Source organism: Podarcis pityusensis, assembly GCF_964106645.2.
Source record: "Podarcis pityusensis genome assembly, chromosome: 13".
In the NCBI taxonomy this organism is placed as follows: Eukaryota; Metazoa; Chordata; class Lepidosauria; order Squamata; family Lacertidae; genus Podarcis; species Podarcis pityusensis.
This window is the reverse complement of record NC_138038.1, coordinates 26,422,714-26,443,484: the sequence shown is the minus strand read 5'-3', so window position 1 is coordinate 26,443,484 and position 20,771 is coordinate 26,422,714. Positions and strand designations below refer to the sequence as shown.

The 20,771-nt window shown below is 46.0% G+C and overlaps 2 protein-coding genes across 2 annotated transcripts; one reads left to right on the top strand and one right to left on the bottom strand.

The window, feature by feature from the left end:
* Positions 1-2,028: 2,028 nt before the first annotated feature.
* Positions 2,029-5,318, bottom strand: TCAP (titin-cap). The gene is made up of 2 exons (XM_080977679.1): positions 5,097-5,318; positions 2,029-3,534 (listed from the first exon to the last, which is right to left on the bottom strand). The coding sequence occupies exons 1-2, from the start codon at positions 5,243-5,245 to the stop codon at positions 3,150-3,152; spliced, it is 534 nt and encodes a 177-aa protein (XP_080833805.1). The 5' UTR covers positions 5,246-5,318; the 3' UTR covers positions 2,029-3,149.
* Positions 5,319-8,741: 3,423 nt separating this feature from the next.
* Positions 8,742-17,796, top strand: PNMT (phenylethanolamine N-methyltransferase). The gene is made up of 3 exons (XM_080978363.1): positions 8,742-9,365; positions 13,319-13,529; positions 14,547-17,796. The coding sequence occupies exons 1-3, from the start codon at positions 9,206-9,208 to the stop codon at positions 14,974-14,976; spliced, it is 801 nt and encodes a 266-aa protein (XP_080834489.1). The 5' UTR covers positions 8,742-9,205; the 3' UTR covers positions 14,977-17,796.
* Positions 17,797-20,771: the final 2,975 nt, after the last annotated feature.

Sequence of the window (20,771 nt, the reverse complement as noted above, 5' to 3'; positions counted from 1 at the left end):
CGGCAAGCATTATCATGGATCTTGACAGACAGCAGACAGGCCACATGCTCAAATTTCTGTTGTAGACCTCTTTCTGTAACGATTCTATGATGCTTTTGGGTGGTCTTTGGCTAAGGACTTGGGCAATTTCTAAAATCTTTAAAAGTTGTTACACACTTTTGTTCCGGTTCCTCACCATCATGAAAGGTGGTGGTGGTGGGACTCCGTCTCCACACAAAAATAAATATATCCCTTCCTTCTTTCTACTGATTCCTGCCTCCACCCATTCTTCTCTGACCAATCATGGACATAGGGGACTCTGAGTCCCTTGGGAGATTTGGGCTGTAAAAAGCAACCCCAAATTTTCGTATAACTTAGGGTGGATCTTCACACAAGAAAAAAAACATGCTATAAGTAAGTCAGAAATTAAATCGTTATAACAAATAAAGAAAATGCTATGGGAAATCACAAATATTTTATTTATTTTTTGCTCTCCAGCACCATATGGTGTTGCATGTTTATAACACATTCAAAACACTGTTTTTTGACTAATGTAGCTGAGTCCATAGTCCACAATGACTGGCAGTAGCTCTCCAGAATTTTAAATAAGTCTTTCCGTCTCTGTCTGCGGGCACCAGGGTTTGGACCTGTGGCTTTTAGGATACAAATCACAGGCTCTGCTACTGAGCAGCCCTTCCCTTGTGGCACTTTTAAGACTAGCAAATATATTGTGGCAGAAAGAGTCGTCCGCTTGACTCCACAAAACCTTATGCCACAATCCATTTTTAAAGTCTTTTAAGATGCTGCAAAACTCACTGTTATTTTCACATAGGCTGGAGACAGACGTAGGCCTTTCCAGTGAACTCAATGGCTGCATTCTGAGGTGTTTCTTTTCAAACTCCACATGACTTCCAATGCTAAGCCTGCCTTCAATCATAGATTTACTCCCTGGATATGTCCTGGATATCCTTAGGGAGTCACGGATTTTGACAAGGGTCTACATACTTTGATCTTTGTGAATATGCAGTTAGCTAGCTATAAACTGTTAGCTAATGAATTGGCTCAGGCACATTTTCAACAATGGAGCTCGGGGGATTTGTGGAGTTGGGTGGAGATTTCGGTGAAGGGGGGGGGGGAATATTTGCTGATTCAACATCTCAACAACATCCAGGACGGAGTTGCAAAAAGATGTTGTGACTTAAAAGGACAACTTGCAATCACTTTTGTGTGTGTGTCTCTGTGGGTTGTGTTTACCTAACTTTTACTCAGCGTATACCCATGGGGCTATACTACGCTCTTAATTGAATACAGCCCATAATAATTGGGGAGGTCCATGCTCCTGTGCAGTACCTGTATGTATGTGTGTTTGAAGGGGGACTTCCATTCACACATCCTGGTGTGAGGCTGACTGTGATGGAAGAGTGCTTGTTTTGAGGGTGTTTTACCTCTGGTAAGTAAGGAGGATTTTGCATTCATACACATGTAGCAGCAGCTCCAGGAGGGAGAGATCCCAAATGGAGACACAGAAGCAGCTTAATCCTGCTCCTTCCCACTGTTTCCCTACTGCAGTTCTTGTCCCTGTGGGCTCCTCCTTCCACCACAAAGTTCCAGCCATGTTCATTTGTAAGGGTAAATAAACCATGTTACTTTCCCTCTTTCCCCAAAGGAAGTCACGTGAACAGCTGCATGCTCCTTGACCAACGCAAGCTGGACTGAACCAAACTATGCCAGCCAATTTGATGTTTTGTTTCCGAAAGCAGCAAGGTAAGGTTTGCTTGGTTTTGCTTTGCTTCCTAAGGTGTGTTGCAGCATGAAGTGACCTGAGAGACGGACGTCTGCTTGTGAGGTGGCAAAGAATCAGTGGCCGACTTGGCTTTCTTCATAGCTGGGACACCAGCTTCCTTTCCTTTGCACCCGTTGGACGTCTGTGTCACTCTTAAGGGCGCACATCCCTTGAGCATGAAAAAGAGAGATGAGCAACTTTGCCGGGCAGCCTGACAAAAATGCAAGGTCTTTGAAATTAAGGAGGTCTTTGAAATTAAGGAGACATTTTTTCTGTCATTCCCCTCATTTTTATTTATCTTATAAGAATACAATAAATCACCATACAGCATTCCACTATGATCAATATTTTTTACTTTCTTCAAAAGTAAAGCAAAGGACATGAAATACAGGACATTCACAGTGGATTTCTCTACAATTCTTAATGATTTGTCTATAGTTTATCATACCCTATGGGGAGGAGTCATGAGGTGTAAAACCAAATCTGTTTCTTGAACCTCTTCTGTCCAGGTTAAACCCTCTTCCTTTCCTTCTCTATTAGCCCCTTAATTCAACTTTGGCTCATCTTCACCTCCCCAAGATGCAGATGTTCCTCATTATATATGCATTGGGAAATTTTTACTGAGTCCCTGTACCCCAAGTCAGGTCTATCTGGGGAGGAGGGTGAGAGAACGCCACCTCAGAAGTTGTTTAGTCCCATTAACCTCTCCCCGTTCCTCAAGTACAACATTCGGATTCCTCTCCACCCACCAAACACCTGCGCAGGCCACATTGGCTGAAACAGAACCAGGAGCATCGCCAATGTCTTCCATACTCTCTCACTTGCCGCTAACCCTTCAACCTTCCTCTTCTTTCTGCAAGGAACCCTCATTCTCTCCTGCTAAGCTCACGAAGCAGGGCTCCCATCATCATCCATCTGCAAATATGTTTCACCCAGCTATGTGAAACCACAGGGAGGAGGGCCCTGAACCTCCATGAGCTGCTTTGTGCATGATGTTCTCATTGTTTTCTTTTTCTCTCTCCTTTAATTCAGGGGCTCTCCCTAACTCTCCCTGGGGAGGTAGTCCTTTTTAAAAATAAAATAAAATAAACACCACCGCAATGCACGGTGCAGAAAGGAAAGCACTGGTGGCAGAAGTGCACGATGCTGTACATCTAATATATACATTCACACACAGAGATAGTCCTAGTCCTAGTCCTTGCCCCCACCCCCAAGAGTTCTCCGTTGGAGTCATCAAGGTGGCTTCGATCCTACCAAACCTTTTCTATGTGCCTGGGCCCCTTCGGATTGTCCTCATGCAGCAACAGATGTGGGGGGCCACCACCCCCGAGGCATCCAAGCCAGTTCCCGAAGGAAAGTCCTTGCGTTGGGGAAGGGTCCCGTACGCTCAGCCTCTCTGGGCATCCTGAGACATGGAACGGGACAAGGAGCGGGGCAGGCCTTTCTTGAAGTCGGGGCAGGTGGGCTGGATGACGAGGGGCAGCTCTTTGGTGATCTCGGCCACAGATTTCTTGTCGAGACACACGCCGGCTGCCGGCAAGGACTCCACAGACTCTGAGGGGGTCGGGGTGAGCTCCCTGGCGCTTAGCTTGGCCGGTGTGAAGATGGGCAAGGGCAAAGGCCTCTGGTAGGGCAGGTGGTAGGAGGTCAGAGGTTCACCCAGCAGACCCAAGCGAAGGATGCCCCATGGAGACCTCTGCACTATGACCCGGGCTTCCTGTTGCTGGCGGTAAGTTTCTCTGCGCTGTTTGTCTGCTTCAAACCGAGACCAGCTGCGGAAAAAAGGAGTGGAAAATTAATCATAGATTCACCCCACAGCTCGGCTTCAGGCAGGGGTGCCCAAACTTTTTTCTTTTTTTCTTTTTTTAAAAAACTTTTCATTAAGCAATTTCAGCATAACAAATTATCAAACCATATAATCACATACATTATTTTTTTCCTTTTTCCCTCCCCCTCCCATCCCTCCCTCCCCCCTCCCACCAAGGACTTCCCTCAGCTCCTCTCTCTGATTTCTCTGCACATATTATTCTCTGCATGTTATAAAATTATACATATCCTTACCTTATCTATCTATCATGTTCTCAGCCAATAAATTTGTGTATGTTTATTCAAAACCTGCCAAGGAGTCCAGTTCATTTTGTTGTCTTTTTAGATAATTTGTAAAAAGTTTCCATTCATCCTTAAAGTCACAGTTGTCCTTGTCCCTCAGTTTGTACGTCAATTTAGCCAACTCTGCATAGCTCATCAGCGGCAAGAGTCTTGATAACACAAGGATGGAAGAATGAGGAAATCCCAACAAACTTCTTTCAAAGAGGGCCAGATTGAAGTGAGCATGTGTGAGGGCCAACCAGAGTTGTTGACCTTTTTTTAGGATTGAAGTTCTTGAGCTTTTTTTGGGATTTTACCCCAAGAAATAAACTTCCACAGGGGACGGATTAAAATGTCCCTGCAGACACTGCTAAACTAGATGGCCCAATGGGTTCAGTTTAACGCAGCTTCCTAGTTTCCTACGCTCTTCTTTGCTGAAAAGGTTGACAAGCAGAGACTAGGCAGCCATCTGACAGTGATGCCCCAGCTGCATCCGGTGTTACAGATCCTGCGCTGAGCAACACCTCCTTCTGCTATTCTGTGCATCCTCAAAGCCCCCTCTCCCAGCCTTAAAACCCCACACGCCTTACCATCCCAGCCCTAGCCTGGCAAATATGATTAGACTGCTTCATACCGGGCAAAATACTTTCTCCCCTGATTTCATACTCATACAAGTGTGATATCCTTGCAAAGGGTTAGAAAGGAAAGGGACAGATTAACCGGAGGACAGATGTAGCACTCAAAACCAAACCACCACAATCGGTAAAAGCAGAGGCTCCGCTTTCATTGTCAGCGGTGAGCGATGCAGTGGCCGCATTTGCTGAGGGCACCAAATTATTCAGAGCGGGGGGGGGGGGGACAAACAGCGCCTGGAAATTAGCTCCGAAAGGATCTCTACAAGCTGAGTGAATGGGTAATGAAATGTCTAATGTGCCTCAATGTCATGCACACTGGGGCAAAAAAGCCCCCTAACTTTATACACTGTTGGGGCCTGAGCTGTCTCCCCCTGCCCTTCCTCTTTGACATGTCTGGCATCTCCAAGACTTGACTGTATCATAGAGCCATAGAGCTGGCAGGGACCCCAAGAGCAATGCATGTTTAACCTCTCCCAATACTTGGCTTTATCTAGGCTTCCTTGGAAGGACCCAGCCAGTAGACTTCTGTAACAAATACAAAGCCGCCTGGCTGGATTATAACAGTTTGGACCAAGCCTATCATCCCCACCAGACCCAAGCCCAACACTCACCCTTCCTCAGGCCTAGCGGTGAGTGAGAGGTCCTTCCATTCCGCACTGAAGGATTCCTTCCGGGATGTGTCTCTCTCGGATACCTGGCAGCTCAGGTCGGCTGCGGCCAGGTTCCCTGAGCTGCGAAGGACCACGGTCTTTCCGTGCATCGTTGTGTCTGGGCTTCTGCTCGAACTAGGATGAGTTCTCGGAGTCTCCCTTCGGTCTAGTCTATTGTCCCTGCTGCGGGTGATTTATATAGGTTTCCTGAATGCCGATTCCAGAGGGGTTGGCATTCAGAGCTATATCGGTCTTGCAAAGTCACCGGTGGAGCATTCTGATACAGGACACCTCCCCTCCCTTCCCCCTGGGTGCGTTTGCTACTGGAAACCAAATTTGTGACGTGACAATATTTTTTATACACTTTTAACCCTGTCATTTCCTGGCAGCAACTTGTGGCTGTCAACGGGCCGTTTCATTAATTTAGCACGGAAGATCAAAACACGCACTATTCTGAGACGGGAGCTGGAGAGACACTATAGAAATAATGTTTGTTGCCATTTAATTTGGTACTTCCAATCTGGGCCCACTGGAAGCCAAGACACAAGGGCTTCTTTTGATTCTCAAGAGGGATACCGGGTCGTTGCCTAGAGAAATATCTCTTTCAATTGCTGAGGCTCAGCACCACAAACATATGAGGCACTCTCCCTTTGCGGTTTCCAACAACGGGTCTGTCACTGTGAGAACAGGATGCTGGACTAGATGAGCCGTTGGCCTGATCCTGCAAGCTCTCCTTATGTTCTTATGACTGCTATTTAGAAGCATTACTGCCTCTAACTGTGGAAGCAGGTCATAGCAACAGCTTTCTATAGCCCTCTCCTCCATGAATTTGTCTAATACTCTTTTAAAGCTGGTGGCCGTCTCTGGCTCCTCCAAATATTGAAGCCATGGCACTATTTGATAGTCAGCACACAGCGGTATATGCAGTGGTTTATGCAGCATGACACTATTGAATAGAAGTCAATATTTAGTATTTGACAACTTATAGGTGCCCATATTCGTCACCTGTCCAAAGAACCAAGTCACCAATGTCTAATGCAGTGGGAAGTTCACAATTCCTCAGTGGCAAGAGGAGCATGTATGGCATACCCTCCAACATTTCTCTGATGAAAATATGAACACCCTAAGGAGAAGCGGGACATTCCAGGATCAAATTAGAAACTGGGGTGGATTCTGTAAATCCAGGACTGTCCCTGGAAAATGGGGACACTTGGAGAGTCTGAGATCTGGATTCTAATCTCTGATCAGCAGTGGATTTTACTTCCCTTGTATTATCTGTAAAATGGGAATGTGTTTAACTTCAAGGGTAAGTAGTGATTTCGAAGGAGGTTGAGCATTTTATGTGAAATCCAGTTGATTACTAGGGAAAATGCAAATGTTTAATCCAGGGGTCAGCAAACTTTTTCAGTCGGTCCACTGTCCCTCAGACCTTGTGAGGGGCCGGACTATATTTTTTTTTGGGGGGGGGGGAAATGAACAAATTCCTATGCCCCACAAATAACCCAGAGATGCATTTTAAATAAAAGCACACATTCTACTCATGTAAAAACACGCTGATTCCCGGACCGTCCGCGGGCCAGATTGAGAAGGCAATTGGGCCACATCCGGCCCCTGGGCCTTAGGTTGCCTACCCATGGTTTAATCTCCCCCCTTTCTCTTGTTCACTCTTCATCTCAGATGGGAAGGTTTTTTGAGAAAAGACATGGTTGCTGGAAGAAGACTGCTGTGACATGTGGCCTCATCCATGTTGATAATGAGAACGCTTACCGTTATGATCTCATGTGCTGCAGGGATACTAATTTCTGTAATGTACATGACCCTGTATATGATCTCATATGTCCCTACGATGTCACTATGCTGACATGAAATCTCAGCAGAATTTCTGGAACTTTCTGGAGAATGAAACGAACTTAGGTGTCCTGCCTCTGACGAAGACAAGTTACGAGCAAGGGGATGCGATTCAGAAAGGCATTTGGTGATGGATGGATGGATTATGGGATTCACCGGCCGGAGAGGTTTGCACTGAGCCAGCACAGCTGAGTAACGACGCGTCTGATGGATGAAGTCATTGGGAAAGAAAGATCTTTCCACCCACTCATTCCCCCTCCCCTCACTACCCCACTCTGGTTTCAGGAGGACCAACAGCCCTCCCTCTTTTCCTTCTTCTCTCTCACACAGACACAGTGCCAGGTTCAAAGGCACTTTCGATCAGCCCCAGAGACAGAATGTCAAAACTTTGGCATAATGGGGAGAAAATGTCCTGAGTGGATTGAGCTGTCTCCTCCTACAGGGTGAGGTGGGGACAGGGGGCAACGTGACAAGTCGACTGGGCAAAAAAGTCACTCAGTAAGGAGTGTTGTGGGCAGAGAGGGCAGGACTCTTGATGCACATGTCTCTCTGTGCGTGCAAGAGATTGTGGGAGGTATTGGTTGGAGGGAAAGCAGAGGGTGGCAAAGAGAAGGAAAACCAGTGAGTGGTGTGTCAGGCCTTGACCTGGCAAGAAGACTGGGCTCAAATCCTGGTACGAAGGTCACTTGAGGCCAAGTCATCCTCTCACAACCTAGCCTGCCGCACAGGGTCATTGTGAGGACAAATGGTTAGAAGCGTAGGCATGCGTACCCTCCAACATTTCTCTCATGAAAACGGGGCGCCCTATTCCATAACAACAACAACAATAACAATAATTTTACTATTTAAACCCCACCCATCTGACTGCTTTTGAATTATCGTGCTGGAGGAGACTCTTGAGAGTCCCATGGACTGCAAGAAGATCAAACCGATCCATTCTGAAGGAAATCAGCCCTGAGTGCTCACTGGAAGGACAGATCGTGAAGCTGAGGCTCCAATACTTTGGCCATCTCATGAGAAGAGAAGACTCCCTGGAAGAGACCCTGATGTTGGGAAAGATGGAGGGCACAAGGAGAAGGGGACGACAGAGGACGAGATGGTTGGACAGTGTTCCTGAAGCTACCAGCATGAGTTTGACCAAACTGTGGGAGGCCGTGGAAGAAAGGAGTGCCTGGCATGCTCTAGTCCATAGGGTCACGAAGAGTTGGACACGACTAAACGACTAAAAACAACAACAACATCTGACTGCGTTGCCCCAGCCACTCTGGGCAGCTTCCAACATATACAAAAACATAACAAAACATTAAACTTTTTTTTTATTTTAAAAAAAGCCCTTCTCTACACAGGATTGCCTTCAGATAACTCCATACCCTCCAACATTTCTCTGATGAAAATAGGGACGTCCTAAGGAAAAGTGAGGCATTACGGGATCAAATCAGAAATGAGGACGGCTTCTATCAATCCAGGACTGTTCCTGGAAAATAGGGTCTGTGTATGCCATCCCAAGCTCCTTGGGGGAAAAGATGAGGTAACAATGTGAAAAGCAAAAAGAACCACATTCACACCATACATTGAAAGCACTATGTGCCACTGTAAACAGTCATGGCTTCTCCCCAAAAATTCTGGGAGCTGGAGTTTGTTAAAGGGGCTGAGAGTTGCTAGGAGAACTCTATTCCCTTCACAGAGTTAAAAACCTCAGAGTTCTCTGAGAAGAGGGCTTAATAGTAAAAACCATAGACAGTCTCCTCTGTTGTAGGAGGAATGGGGTGATTTGCAGGCCCCCCTGCCTCTTGCGTGGAAGGGGGTGCTGTCTAACCTTCTGCCAGCGGGGCTCTTCCCTGACAAATGGCACAGACTCCCCCTCCCAGCCCATCCTAGTTCCTGACAGTAATTTGGTTATACTGGATGAACAGCTTCAATAAAGTGTCCTTTCAATAGAGTTATTAAACGACTATCCAGTGCGAGATAAAGCAATCCGTTCCCTCGCCCCCAGCATTGCCAGGACCTCCATCAAGCTCCTGGAAAGGTCTTCTCAATTACTCCACGGCGAGCGGAAGAGTGTGCGAGAGAAATGGCCCCAATTTAGAGAGGCCCCGCAGGCTGATCCTGATGGTATCAGCCCAAAGTACTCGGGACTAATTGCATTCGGTCAGCCTGGGCTATAAAGCCACTCACCCAGAGCCGGTTGCGTGAGCCGGACAGAGCCAAGCATTTCCCCAGCCATGAGCGCCAATGGTATCGCGGCTGTGGCCGAAAGCTACCAGAAGTTCAACCCTCGGGCCTACCTGCAAAACAACTACATGCCACCCCGTGCCAACTTCACGAGCGAAGAGTTTGCAGTGCCCTGGAAACTTCGCTGCCTGGCAGATGCCTTTGCCACGGGTAGGTAGACCTGTAATTGTTTTCCTTAGCAAACCTGGGTTTCAAAGGTGATCTCCCTTTGTCTCATTTGAAAATCTTCTGCCTTGCCTCTTGACAGGGCCGGCCCACCCATGAGGCAAGGTGAGACGCCCGCCTCAAGCGGCAGGATTCACAGGGGAGCAGATCCCAACGCAAACCTTTATTCTTCCCTTGTTCCTGATGTAGATCTTCATTCCCCTCCTTCTTCCCTGGCTGGGAGGCAGGCACCATTTAGTGGTTCGGCCTCAGGTGCCAATATGTCTTGGGCAGGCCATGCCTCTGGGTCATTTTTACCTTTTCCTTGACAACGTCACCATCCATCAGAAGTAAGCTTTCCAAATGCGGAGCTGTCTAAATTTGAAAAAAGTGCATTGCAAAAAAAGAGACAGTTCCTTTGTAAACTTGGAGGGTGGGGAGTAAAATGCTTTGAAAAACCTGAACTATGACCTTCCAGGACCTCAGCATCTTTCTAACATTAATTAATTAATTAATTAACATTAAATAGTTAGCTGAACCCAGGCAACTGACTTAGACTGGGTGGGATTTTGGCCTTGTAAGAAGCTCCATTAATTTGTGGCCCCAAAATTTTGCTTTCCCCTGAAACCAATGCCAAAGTTTAGTGCTAGTTTAGTGCCATTTTGAGTTCCAGCATCCTTAGGATTCTTTAAATGCTCTTTAGATGGTGCGCATGCAGCCCAAGTCACTCGTTTTTTTAACCATCGCCAGAGGCTATCAACCACAGAAGTGATCGCAGGTGTAAGTCTTTGCTCCATTAGCTTGCTTAGCATAGGACTAGACAGGCCAGCTTTCTGGTCTGGTGTTTTATTTTCATATTGATAATGATTACAATTTCTCCCTTAAAAAAAAATACTTCTCTTAAATAAATTTCTTAATTGGATTTCTGAGCTGTGCCTGTTTCTAGAGCCCTGAAACTTTGCGGATTGTAGCCAATGCTAGTCTTAGTCAGAGTTAAGGGACACGACTAATCCAGGTTCATGAATTTGAGCAGGTCTTCTCCGAATGGATCTTCGTTGAATACAATCCTGATACTCTGGCAATCTTACAGACCGATATATTAGTTGCAATCTGCTAGTTCATACGGTTTGTAAATAATAACCTCTTTACCTTTTCATCTGCTGGCAAATAAACCAAACAGGACTCAAGAAGCAGGAGGTAAACTGAGCTGCTGGGGTGGGGTCTGCCTATAAGATCTTTGCTCTGTGCTGCTTGGCGCTTAAGTTTAGGAAAGGTGGCGACTTGCAAATTAACTGAGTTCTCTTGCAAAGTTTGCAGAGTGGCTGAGCCATCTCACAAAGCGGGCTGCTTTGATAGACTGTGATAGATTCCTGCTGTGATCTACGGTGGTAGGTTCCTGCCATGGGACTTTGCAAGAGCTCCATTAACATGTGGCCCTGAAATTTCAGGTCCCCCCTCCAAATAAAACCCACAACTGATGCCAAAGTTACCGTAAGTGCTAATTGGACAAGGTTGGATTTGGGGGTGGGCATTAACTTGTGGCCCCAATTTGCTGTGTCAATTACTTAGTTTGGGGGTGGCACAAAAAGTGTGGTTCTGTGTGTACAGTTCCCAGGAGCCTTTTGGTGGCGAGGTGTGTGTGTGTGTGTGTGTGTGTGTGTGTTCTTAAATGAATGTACACAGCCAAAGTAGGAGACCACACTGCCACATTTTATCCAGCTTAGAAGGTTCTTTTTATCATATGTGGTGGCCTTGTAGTAAGGTTAAAGCGTACTGGGAAATGATACATAATATAATGAAAATGATGTTTAAAATAACCTTTGTAAAAACAAAAACAAAAAAACCAGAAACTTTTCTTTTAGGAATTGTAGGGACAGCACTACCTAAAATGTATTGAGACTTATTCATGTATGCTACTACAGCAGCAAGTATGTTCCTTGCCCCCAAATGGAAAGAAGCAGAAGTCCCAGTAAAGGAAGAATGGATGCAAAAACTTGTGGAATATGCAGAAATGGGGAAACTTACCGGAAGAATACAAAATCAAGATAACATTTTTTATATATATAAAAGAATGGAAATGGTTTATTGAATATTTACAGATAAATTATAAACAGATAAAAACATTGGCAGGATTATTGTAATAACCTGCAGTTTTATAAGAGTGTATATTTAAAGAAGATGAATAAATGAGCAAATTAAGTTAATTTGGATATGCAGAAGATATTAAAAACTAATTTAAGGAACTGCAGAAAGAGGGGGAAGGAAGCCAAGTTTTGAAATATCAAAATGAATGTAAAATTAGTGAAATGGGACATGGGTGGCACTGTGGTCTAAACCACAGAGCCTAGGACTTGCCGATCAGAAGGTCAGCAGTTTGAATCCCCGCAACGGGGTGAGCGCCCGTTGTTCAGTCCCAGCTCCTGCCCACCTAGCAGTTCAAAAGCACGTCAAGTGCAAGTAGATAAATAGGTACTGCTCTGGCGGGAAGGTAAACGGCGTTTCCGTGCGCTGCTCTGGTTCGCCAGAAGCGGCTTAGTCATGCTGGCCACATGACCTGGAAGCTGTCTGCGGACAAACGCCGGCTCCCTCGGCCTATAGAGTGAGATGAATGCGCAACCCCAGAGTCATCCATGACTAGACCTAACAGTCAGGGGTACCTTTACCTTTTATAAACTAGAAAAGAAAGAAAGAAAGAAAGAAAGAAAGAAAGAAAGAAAGAAAGAAAGAAAGAAAGAAAGACATTTTATTTAGCTTAATCAGTGAGATCATGAGTGTGAGAAGGGCAATTGACCAATGAGAGGGGAGGATCCTTATGGGCAGGGGGATCCTGGAGGAAGAGGCGACTGAGTCACTTCTACAAGGTGTGAAGGAGGACCCAGATGCCTAGGCTTCTCTTGCCAGCAGCATGTTGTGATGTGGAGTCAAAGGGATGCTAGTTTGGTAGGTGGCTTGCGAGACATCACAATATGGAACCGCTCTTCCGGCTATGTGGAAGACTTAAAATGTAATGCGTGTGCAGATTCTTACAACTTGGCTGGCTTGGAAAGATCCAGAAAACAGGACCATCTTTCAAGCCGCCCCTCATTCCTCCAGGCCTTGATTGGCTGGGAGCTTCTATCTGACTTTCCCTTTGGGCATTTTGTCCATCAGTGATAAGGTGACCAAATGCAATAGAATACAACCCTCTTGTGCCTGTGATATTTTATTAGAAGCGGCAATTTTGGCAGGTGCTGTTTTTCCTATATCTCCTGAACTACTGTATCACAAGTACTGGATCCTGCTTCCCTCTCAATATAATTTCGGTGGGAAATCTTCCGGTGAGCTGTGCCTCCATGGGATCAAATCTGCTGGGGTCGGGGAGTGGGAGAAGGGGAGTATTTGCAGCAGGCTTCTCCATTACATTTTCCCACACAAACAGAAAAGGGAACCAAGTAGCCTGGATTCTAGGTTTCTCCTCAAAATATGACTTTAGCCATTTGACTTCCACCCTTCACCTTATGGGAAGGTCATTTCTGGGCAGAAAATCAGGGGCCAGGGTATTGAATCCTCTTTTATGATTGTATTTGGGAAAGACTTGCACTCCCCCTCCACCCTCATCATGAATACAGATTTATTTATTTTCTAAGAGGTTTCCAGTATTTTATGTACCGTATTTTTTGCTCTATAAGACTCACTTTTCCCCTCCTAAAAAGGGGAAATGTGTGTGTGTCTTATGGAGCGAATGCAGGCTGCGCAGCTATCCCAGAAGTCAGAACAGCAAGAGGGATTGCTGCTTTCACTGCGCAGTGATCCCTCTTGCTGATCTGGCTTCTGAGATTCAGAATATTTTTTTTCTTGTTTTCCTCCTCCAAAAACTAGGTGCGTCTTGTGGTCTGGTGCGTCTTATAGAGCGAAAAATACGGTAATTGTTTATCACTGGAGATGATTGCACCTTAGTTCTTTATTCTCACTCCTTGCAGGCGAAATCTGCGGCCGCACCCTTATTGATATTGGCACAGGCCCCACCATTTATCAGCTCCTCAGTGCCTGCGACTACTTTGAGGAGATAGTGGCCACAGACTACCTGGAAGTGAATCGGGCTGAGATACAGAACTGGGTGCTCGGTGAAGACTCCAGCTGCTTTGACTGGTCCCCTTACATCCAGTATACTTGTAAGATTGAAGGCAATGGGTAAGAGATAAATGCAGGAGAGAGGGGCACGGCTTCCCAAGGAATAAGCCTGGGGATGCAATCATGGTTACCTGTGATCTACCACTGGCTGCTGGCGCTGTGGTCTAAACCACTGAGCCTCTTGGGCTTGCCGATCAGAAGCTCGGTGGTTCGAATCCGCGCAATGGGGTGAGCTCCTGTTGCTCTGTCCCAGCTCCTGCCAACCTAGCAGTTCGAAAGCACGCCAGTGCAAGTAGATAAAGAGGTACTGGCTGTGCAGTGCAGGTGACAAAGAGCTTAGCAGAGGGATGGGAAACCTATGGGCATCTAAATATACCCATTACAAAGCACCTTTTTTATAATATACTGAGGTAAAACACCTACAATATATGATTACTGCGGCAAGACTGCTATATGCACAAAGAAAAGCACAGCCTTACCCACTATAGAAGAATGGCTGATAAAATTATTGGACTTGGCTGAGATGGCTAACATGTTTAATTAGAGAAAAATCATTACCAACATTTGTTGAGGATTTGAAATCTCTTATGGACTTTTTGCGTGAAAGAGAAACTGAGCTTGTAATATCTGGGTTTGAAGATTGAAAAAATGCTGGTTTATAGACGATAGAATGGTTGGATCTTAAAGAATAAATATCATGTGTAGCAACAGAGAGCTGGAAGTCCTTTTATTTTATCTTTCTTCAGTCTGTCTCCCCCTTCTATTCCTTTTCTCTTTCTTTTTCCTTCTTTAGATTTCTCGTATTTTCTTCCTTCTGACTTTGCTCCTTTTTAGATTCAGAAACAACTATCTGACTTTTAGAAGACATCTGGAGTTTTTAATGTGTGATGTTTTACTGTGGTTTTATAGTTTGTTTTGAAAGCCTCCCAGAGTGGCTGGGGAAACCTAGTCATATAAATAAATAACATATATATATATTATATATATATATATATATATATATATATATATATTATATATATATATATCATATATATATATATCATATATATAAATAACAAATGATTATTTATTTAGGGAACCGTGGAAGGAAAAAGAGCAAAAGCTGAAGAAGAAACTCAGAAGGATCCTTCCCATCGATGTCCACCAGGCCAAACCTCTAGGTTCCTCTCTCAGCCAACCAGCCGATGCTTTGGTCTCTGCTTTCTGCCTGGAAGCCGTGAGCCCTGACAGGCCGAGTTTCGACCGGGCCCTGCGGAACGTCACAACGCTTCTCAAGCCTGGTGGCCACTTCCTCATGATCGGGGCTTTGGACGAGTCCTTCTATTTGGCTGGAGAAGCCAAGCTGTCAGTCGTGCCCGTCAGCGAGGCAGATGTCAAGGAATCCTTCGCCAAGAGCGGCTATCGCACCCGCAACTTCCGCTCCTATGTCATGCCGCCGAGCCTGAAGATTGGCGTGGATGACGTGCAAGGGATCTTCTTCATCCATGCGCAGAAGATAGCCTGATCCCAGCTCGCCTAGCAGAAACACACACACAAGGCCCTTGCCCCCAAAAACCCAGCTTATTGCATGCTGCTCCTGTTCTCTTCTGTATTGCTGCTCCTGTTCTGTGGGTGCAAATAAGTGTGTGTTCACGTCCACACCAAACATTTAACACGTTTAAAGCATATGGCTTTCCCCTGAACTGTAGTTTATCCCTCACAGACCTAGAGTTCCCAGCACGCTTAACAAACTACAGTTTGCTGAATTCTTTGGGAGGAAGCCAGATGCTTAAAATGTTCTCTTGCATCGTTCACACAGATCAAAATGTCAGCCTATTGTTTCCCCCCACCACCACCACCTTTAATTCAGATTTACTATTTCTGTGGAAAATCTAGTGCTGAAATCTAAACAAAAATCCTGTTGCTGACAGCCCTTTCGTGACATCTGAATGACCTGTTTGCAATATCAAGTCCCCCCCATTTATTGCAAAGCGCTAGACGTTTCTTGTAAACCACTTAGAGGTTTTACTATGATTAAATGGTATATAAATTTTGTTATGAAATAAATCTGGAAGTACGTTTCCTTGGTACACGTTCCTTAGGACATGAAGCAGGATGGACGTTTCCCAAATGTTGACCTTTTTTACTTTCCATATTGACTCTTCTGCCAAGGTATCCTAGCACATTGCAGAAGATTCTGAGGCATGGCCTGTGGTAGGCTCTTGTCTTCCTGTGTGAGGCACTGGCCAGGCCTCTTGGGCTTCAGAAAGTGCAACCCAGAACAGAGCCTTCAGTCCCCTGTATTCCCTGCTCATTGCAGGAGAAAATCAGTAGTATGGTGCAGGCAAAACCTATATTTCAGGTAAGCTTTACGGCCATTATTATTCCTTTTCCTGCCAATGTTCAGGCAGGAGGTCTTGTTGCTTGTGTAGGTAAAAAGCACCACTCACACACAAGAGGGAGGTACCAGAAGGCTTGAGGGAACCTTAAGTATTGGGTAGAAGCACAAAAGTAAATAAATCCCTGCACATATATGTCAGGGACAAGGGTTGTAGTCAGGAAATCCTGACATGTTGGTTTTCCGTGTGCAATGTTCCGTAATGGAGCAGCATTTTGTAATATGAGCCCTCCGCTCGCCCAGTACAACCCAGACACTGGTTTATTACCGTACCTGTTGAATAAAGATTCAACATCTTTATCAACGACTTGGATGATGGACTCAAGGGCATCCTGATCAAATCTGCAGATGACACCAAACTGAGAGGGGTGGCTAACACCCCAGAGGACAGGATCACACTTCAAAACGACCTTGGCAGATTAGAGAACTGGGCCAAAACAAACAAGATGAATTTTAACAGGGAGAAATGTAAAGTATTGCACTTGGGCAAAAAAAATGAGAGGCACAAATACAAGATGGGTGACCCCTGGCTTGAGAGCAGTACATGTGAAAAGGATCTAGGAGTCTTGGTTGACCACAAACTTGACATGAGCCAACAGTGTGACGCGGCAGCTAAAAAAGCCAATGCAATTCTGGGCTGCATCAATAGGAGTATAGCATCTAGATCAAGGGAAGTAATAGTGCCACTGTATTCTGCTCTGGTCAGACCTCACCTGGAGTACTGTGTCCAGTTCTGGGCACCACAGTTCAAGAAGGACACTGACAAACTGGAACGTGTCCAGAGGAGGGCAACCAAAATGGTCAAAGGCCTGGAAACGATGCCTTATGAGGAACGGCTAAGGGAGCTAGGCATGTTTAGCCTGGAGAAGAGGAGGTTAAGGGGTGATATGATAGCCATGTTCAAATATATAAAAGGATGTCATATAGAAGAGGGAGAAAGGTTGTTTTCTGCTGCTCCAGAGAAGCGGACACGGAGCAATGGATCCAAACTACAAGAAAGAAGATTCCACCTAAACATTAGGAAGAACTTCCTGACAGTAAGAGCTGTTCGACAGTGGAATTTGCTGCCAAGGAGTGTGGTGGAGTCTCCTTCTTTGGAGGTCTTTAAGCAGAGGCTTGACAACCATATGTCAGGAGTGCTCTGATGGTGTTTCCTGTTTGGCAGGGGGTTGGACTCGATGGCCCTTGTGGTCTCTTCCAACTCTATGATTCTATGATTCTATGATTCTGTTTGCGACACAAAGGCAGAAATCTAAGAGGGCAATCTCCTCTTGCTGAGGAGAACATGTCGCTAGAGTCTGAATTAGGTGTGGCAGTCCAGAGATTTAAAAAAACAACGGAGGCATCTGAGGACAAAATTAAGTGCTTCACCAGACATGTTTCGATTTCTTATTTAAATAGCAGCTGCTGGTGGGCAGATATCAGATTGGGATGTTGTTGTTTTAAAAACCCTTCCTTCTGTGGCACAGTCCAGGTTAAGGGGATGTTCACAATACCACATACCAGTGCGCTCCCACTGCTAGGTTTTTAGCTTTTGCACAATGCTAGCCACATTCAAAATCAAGCCAGTGGTTTTCCTCACAAACACTGCCGTCTGATGCATCCACCCCACCAATCCAATTAGAAAACTGAATCCGAAATAAGCGATAATATGAACGTTTGAGGCAGCCGTCACACATGTGCAAATGAGCGCAAATGCTCCATGAATGTTCCAGGGGGAAGTGACAGGGCCAGGAAACCAAAAAGGTTCTGTGCATCAGGCAAAGGCACTCACTTCCAATGGAGGCCAGACAGGCCCCTTTCCTACTGAATTTCCGGAGACATTTTTTAAAATTCCAGCAGGCATGGTAATTGAATTTTGACTTCATAGTCTTAACTCGTTTTTACTCATTGCATTGTATCCTTGAGATGGCTGTAGCTAAGTGGCATATAACTTGTTTAAACAAACAAAATTAATAAAATGCATCCTTAACAACAACAAACATATTCCGTTTGCAAAATGTATCTCTGCTCGCCAAGAACATGGGCGAGCTTTCGGGCACAGAGGTAGGAACGTAGGAGGGGGCCTCCTACGAAGTCCAGACTTAGGCAGCTCAATATCAAGTCCATTTAGCCCAGGATAATATGTCCTGACTGGGAAAAGGAGTCACCATAGGGGCTTCCAATTCTTAGGGGCCGAGGTCCCTTTGGCTCCCGCTCAATAAAATATTTGAGGGGGCCAGCCCCCTCTTCCCAAAGTGGATGGGCATTGCCATTCAGATGGTGTGCATGTGCTGCATCATGTGATCAATTATGTGGGGCGGGGCTTACCTGGGCACCCCCAATATTTTATTCAAGTTGGCACCCCTGCGGGTTACCAGCCATCATGGACTGCTACCCTAGGCAGTAATGATTCTGTAGACCAGTGGCTGGAAACTGGGGAGGGGTCTTCTGTTCATCTTCCACTTGCTGGTTTCCCTCAGGTACCTGGTTGGCCCCTGTGAGAATAGGATGCTGGACTGGACGGGCCTTTGGCCTGATCCACGAGGGCTCTTTTTATTTCCTTTATTCCCTCATACATTTTTACTCATTTTCCACACAATTTAACAAATTCAATTCAGTTTCCGCACAATGTTCCCTTAGCATTTTGACTTCCCACCCTTACCTCCGTGATGTTTCTGTTCAAATCCTTTTATCTACTGCCTTAAATGTAATAAATTATTTCTATAGCACAGGGGTCAGCAAAGTTTTTCAGCAGGAGGCCGGTCCCCTGTCCCTCAGACCTTGGGGTGGGGGGGAATATATTTTGAAGGGAAAAAATGAACGAATTCCTATGCCCCACAAATAACCCAGAGGTGCATTTTCAATAAAAGGACACATTCTACTCATGTAAAAACACGCTGATTCCCAGACCATCCACGGGCCGGATTTAGAAGGCAACTGGGCTACATCCGGCCCCCGGGCCTAAGTTTGCCGACCCATGCTATAGCATATGTCCCATGTTACAGTCTTTTATCATTCCCACCCCTTGGCTTATATTTTCCAGTTCTGCCTGCGATTTAGTTGAACTATAATGTTTTCTCAGATAATCAAAAAAAGGGGGGGTCTCTGCTATTCCGCAAACATTTCGTCTTTTTTGGCCTCTTGATTTTGTCACCAGCTTCACCATCTCCATATAGTCCAATAGTTTTAAAGTCCACTCCTCTATTGTTAGAACTTCTTATTCTTTCAATTTCTGCGCATACAGAATTCTGGCTGCGGTGGTAGCTTTTGGGGGGACTTCTGTCCCTATTATCCCCCCCAAAAAATGCTTCAGGCTTTTTTGGGAAATGACTATTTGGCTCTATTTCCTCAAGCCCTCCCCCGGCAACAGCATGTGCTCTGTCCTGCCACTGAGCTACAGGCCCTCCACTGAGGATCCACTAGCATGGGCACTTTTCCTAAAGGGAGGGTGCAAAGCAGCCCTTGAATGCTCTCTGGCCTTCAGCAGAAGCGCAGTGGTGGCCTTTGATGACAAGCTCCAGCAGGTCACCTTCACCCACCCGTTTCCGAGCTCCCGGCCAAAAGGGCGGGCAGAATGTACAGTTCTTTGAAAGCGGCCTGGGCTTTCAAAGGGGAAGAAGTGCCCTTTTCATGGCAACAGGAGGATTATTATTAATCCAGCACACACATCGAGCCAGAAGGTAGATACTATATGAAAATCCAGCATGGCACAAATACAGCTGGTCAGCAGGCACCAGAGCCCGAAACAACTGGCACCTGGGTGGTGAAGAGGGCAGAAGGCAGGCTGCTCCCCCTCCTGCTTTTAGTGACTTGCAGAAGATCTGGCTTCCAACCTTGGCTTGGTTGATTCTTCTAGCTCAGTCAGCTTCCCTTGCTTAACAGTGCTCTCAAGTGGTGGTGGTAATAATAATAAGAAGAAGAATTAATACCCTGCCCATCTGGCTAGGTTTCCCCAGCCACTCTGGGCAGCTCCCAACAGAATATTAAAAACACATCAGTAAGAGATGTTCGACATTGAACAGATTCCCACGAGAGGTGGTGAACTCCCCTTAAAAGTACCCCTGACTGCTAGATCCCGTCATGGACGACTCTGGGATTGCGGCGCTTATCTCGCTCTATAGACCGAGGGAGCCGTTGTTTGTCTGCAGACAGCTTCCGGGTCATGTGGCCAGCAGGACTAAGTCGCTTCTGGCGAACCAGAGCAGTGCGCGGAAACGCCGTTTACCTTCCCGTTGGAGCGGTACCTATTTATCTACTTGCACTTTGACATGCTTTCAAATTGCTAGGTGGGCAGGAGCAGGCACTGAACAATGGGGGATTCGAACCGCCAACCTTCTGACCGGCAAGCCCTAGGCTCTGTGGTTTAGACCACAGAACCACCCGCGTCCCTGAACTCCCCTTACTTTGCCGGTTTTTAAGCAGAGGTTGGATGGCCGCCTGTCATGTATGATCTAGTTGAGATTCCTGCAATGCAGAGGGCTGGACTAGATGACCCTTGAGGACCACTCTAAAGTTTCTGACCACTCTGAGATTCTATTAAATGTACCTTCCAAGGCACCACCAGCAAGCCACCACTGGCCTCCATTGCCACCTGGTGGCTGATTATAGTCATAGAACACCTGACATCAGCAAGCCACCCGGTCTTTTCCATTATTACTTTGGTTCTTCTCTCGTCTTGGGTCACTTTCTGAAGAACCCTTGGCAGTCTTGGCTCCCTCCTGCTGCACTGTCTCTGTCTCTCTTTTTCTGGCAGGAAATGCTTAAGTGTTCATGCACACCTTGCTGAAAGTGCTGCAACCCGACGCCTGGAGTGGTGCCAAGTTTGATGCCATTTCAGGGCTGCAGAGGTGTGTCATTGGGATGAGTCATGGGGAACTTGCCCCCCCACCCCCAAAATCTCTGGGAAGGTTCACAAAACCAGTTGGCTTTGCCAGAGATAT

Coding starts and splice junctions, on each gene's coding strand:
- PNMT (XM_080978363.1), top strand. CDS start 9,206: ATGAGCGCCAATGGTATCGCGGCTGTGGCCGAAAGCTACCAGAAGTTC. Junction 9,366..13,318: donor GGCAGATGCCTTTGCCACGG/GTAGGTAGACCT, acceptor CACTCCTTGCAG/GCGAAATCTGCGGCCGCACC. Junction 13,530..14,546: donor TGTAAGATTGAAGGCAATGG/GTAAGAGATAAA, acceptor TTATTTATTTAG/GGAACCGTGGAAGGAAAAAG.
- TCAP (XM_080977679.1), bottom strand. CDS start 5,245: ATGCACGGAAAGACCGTGGTCCTTCGCAGCTCAGGGAACCTGGCCGCA. Junction 3,535..5,096: donor ACCGCTAGGCCTGAGGAAGG/GTGAGTGTTGGG, acceptor TTTTTTCCGCAG/CTGGTCTCGGTTTGAAGCAG.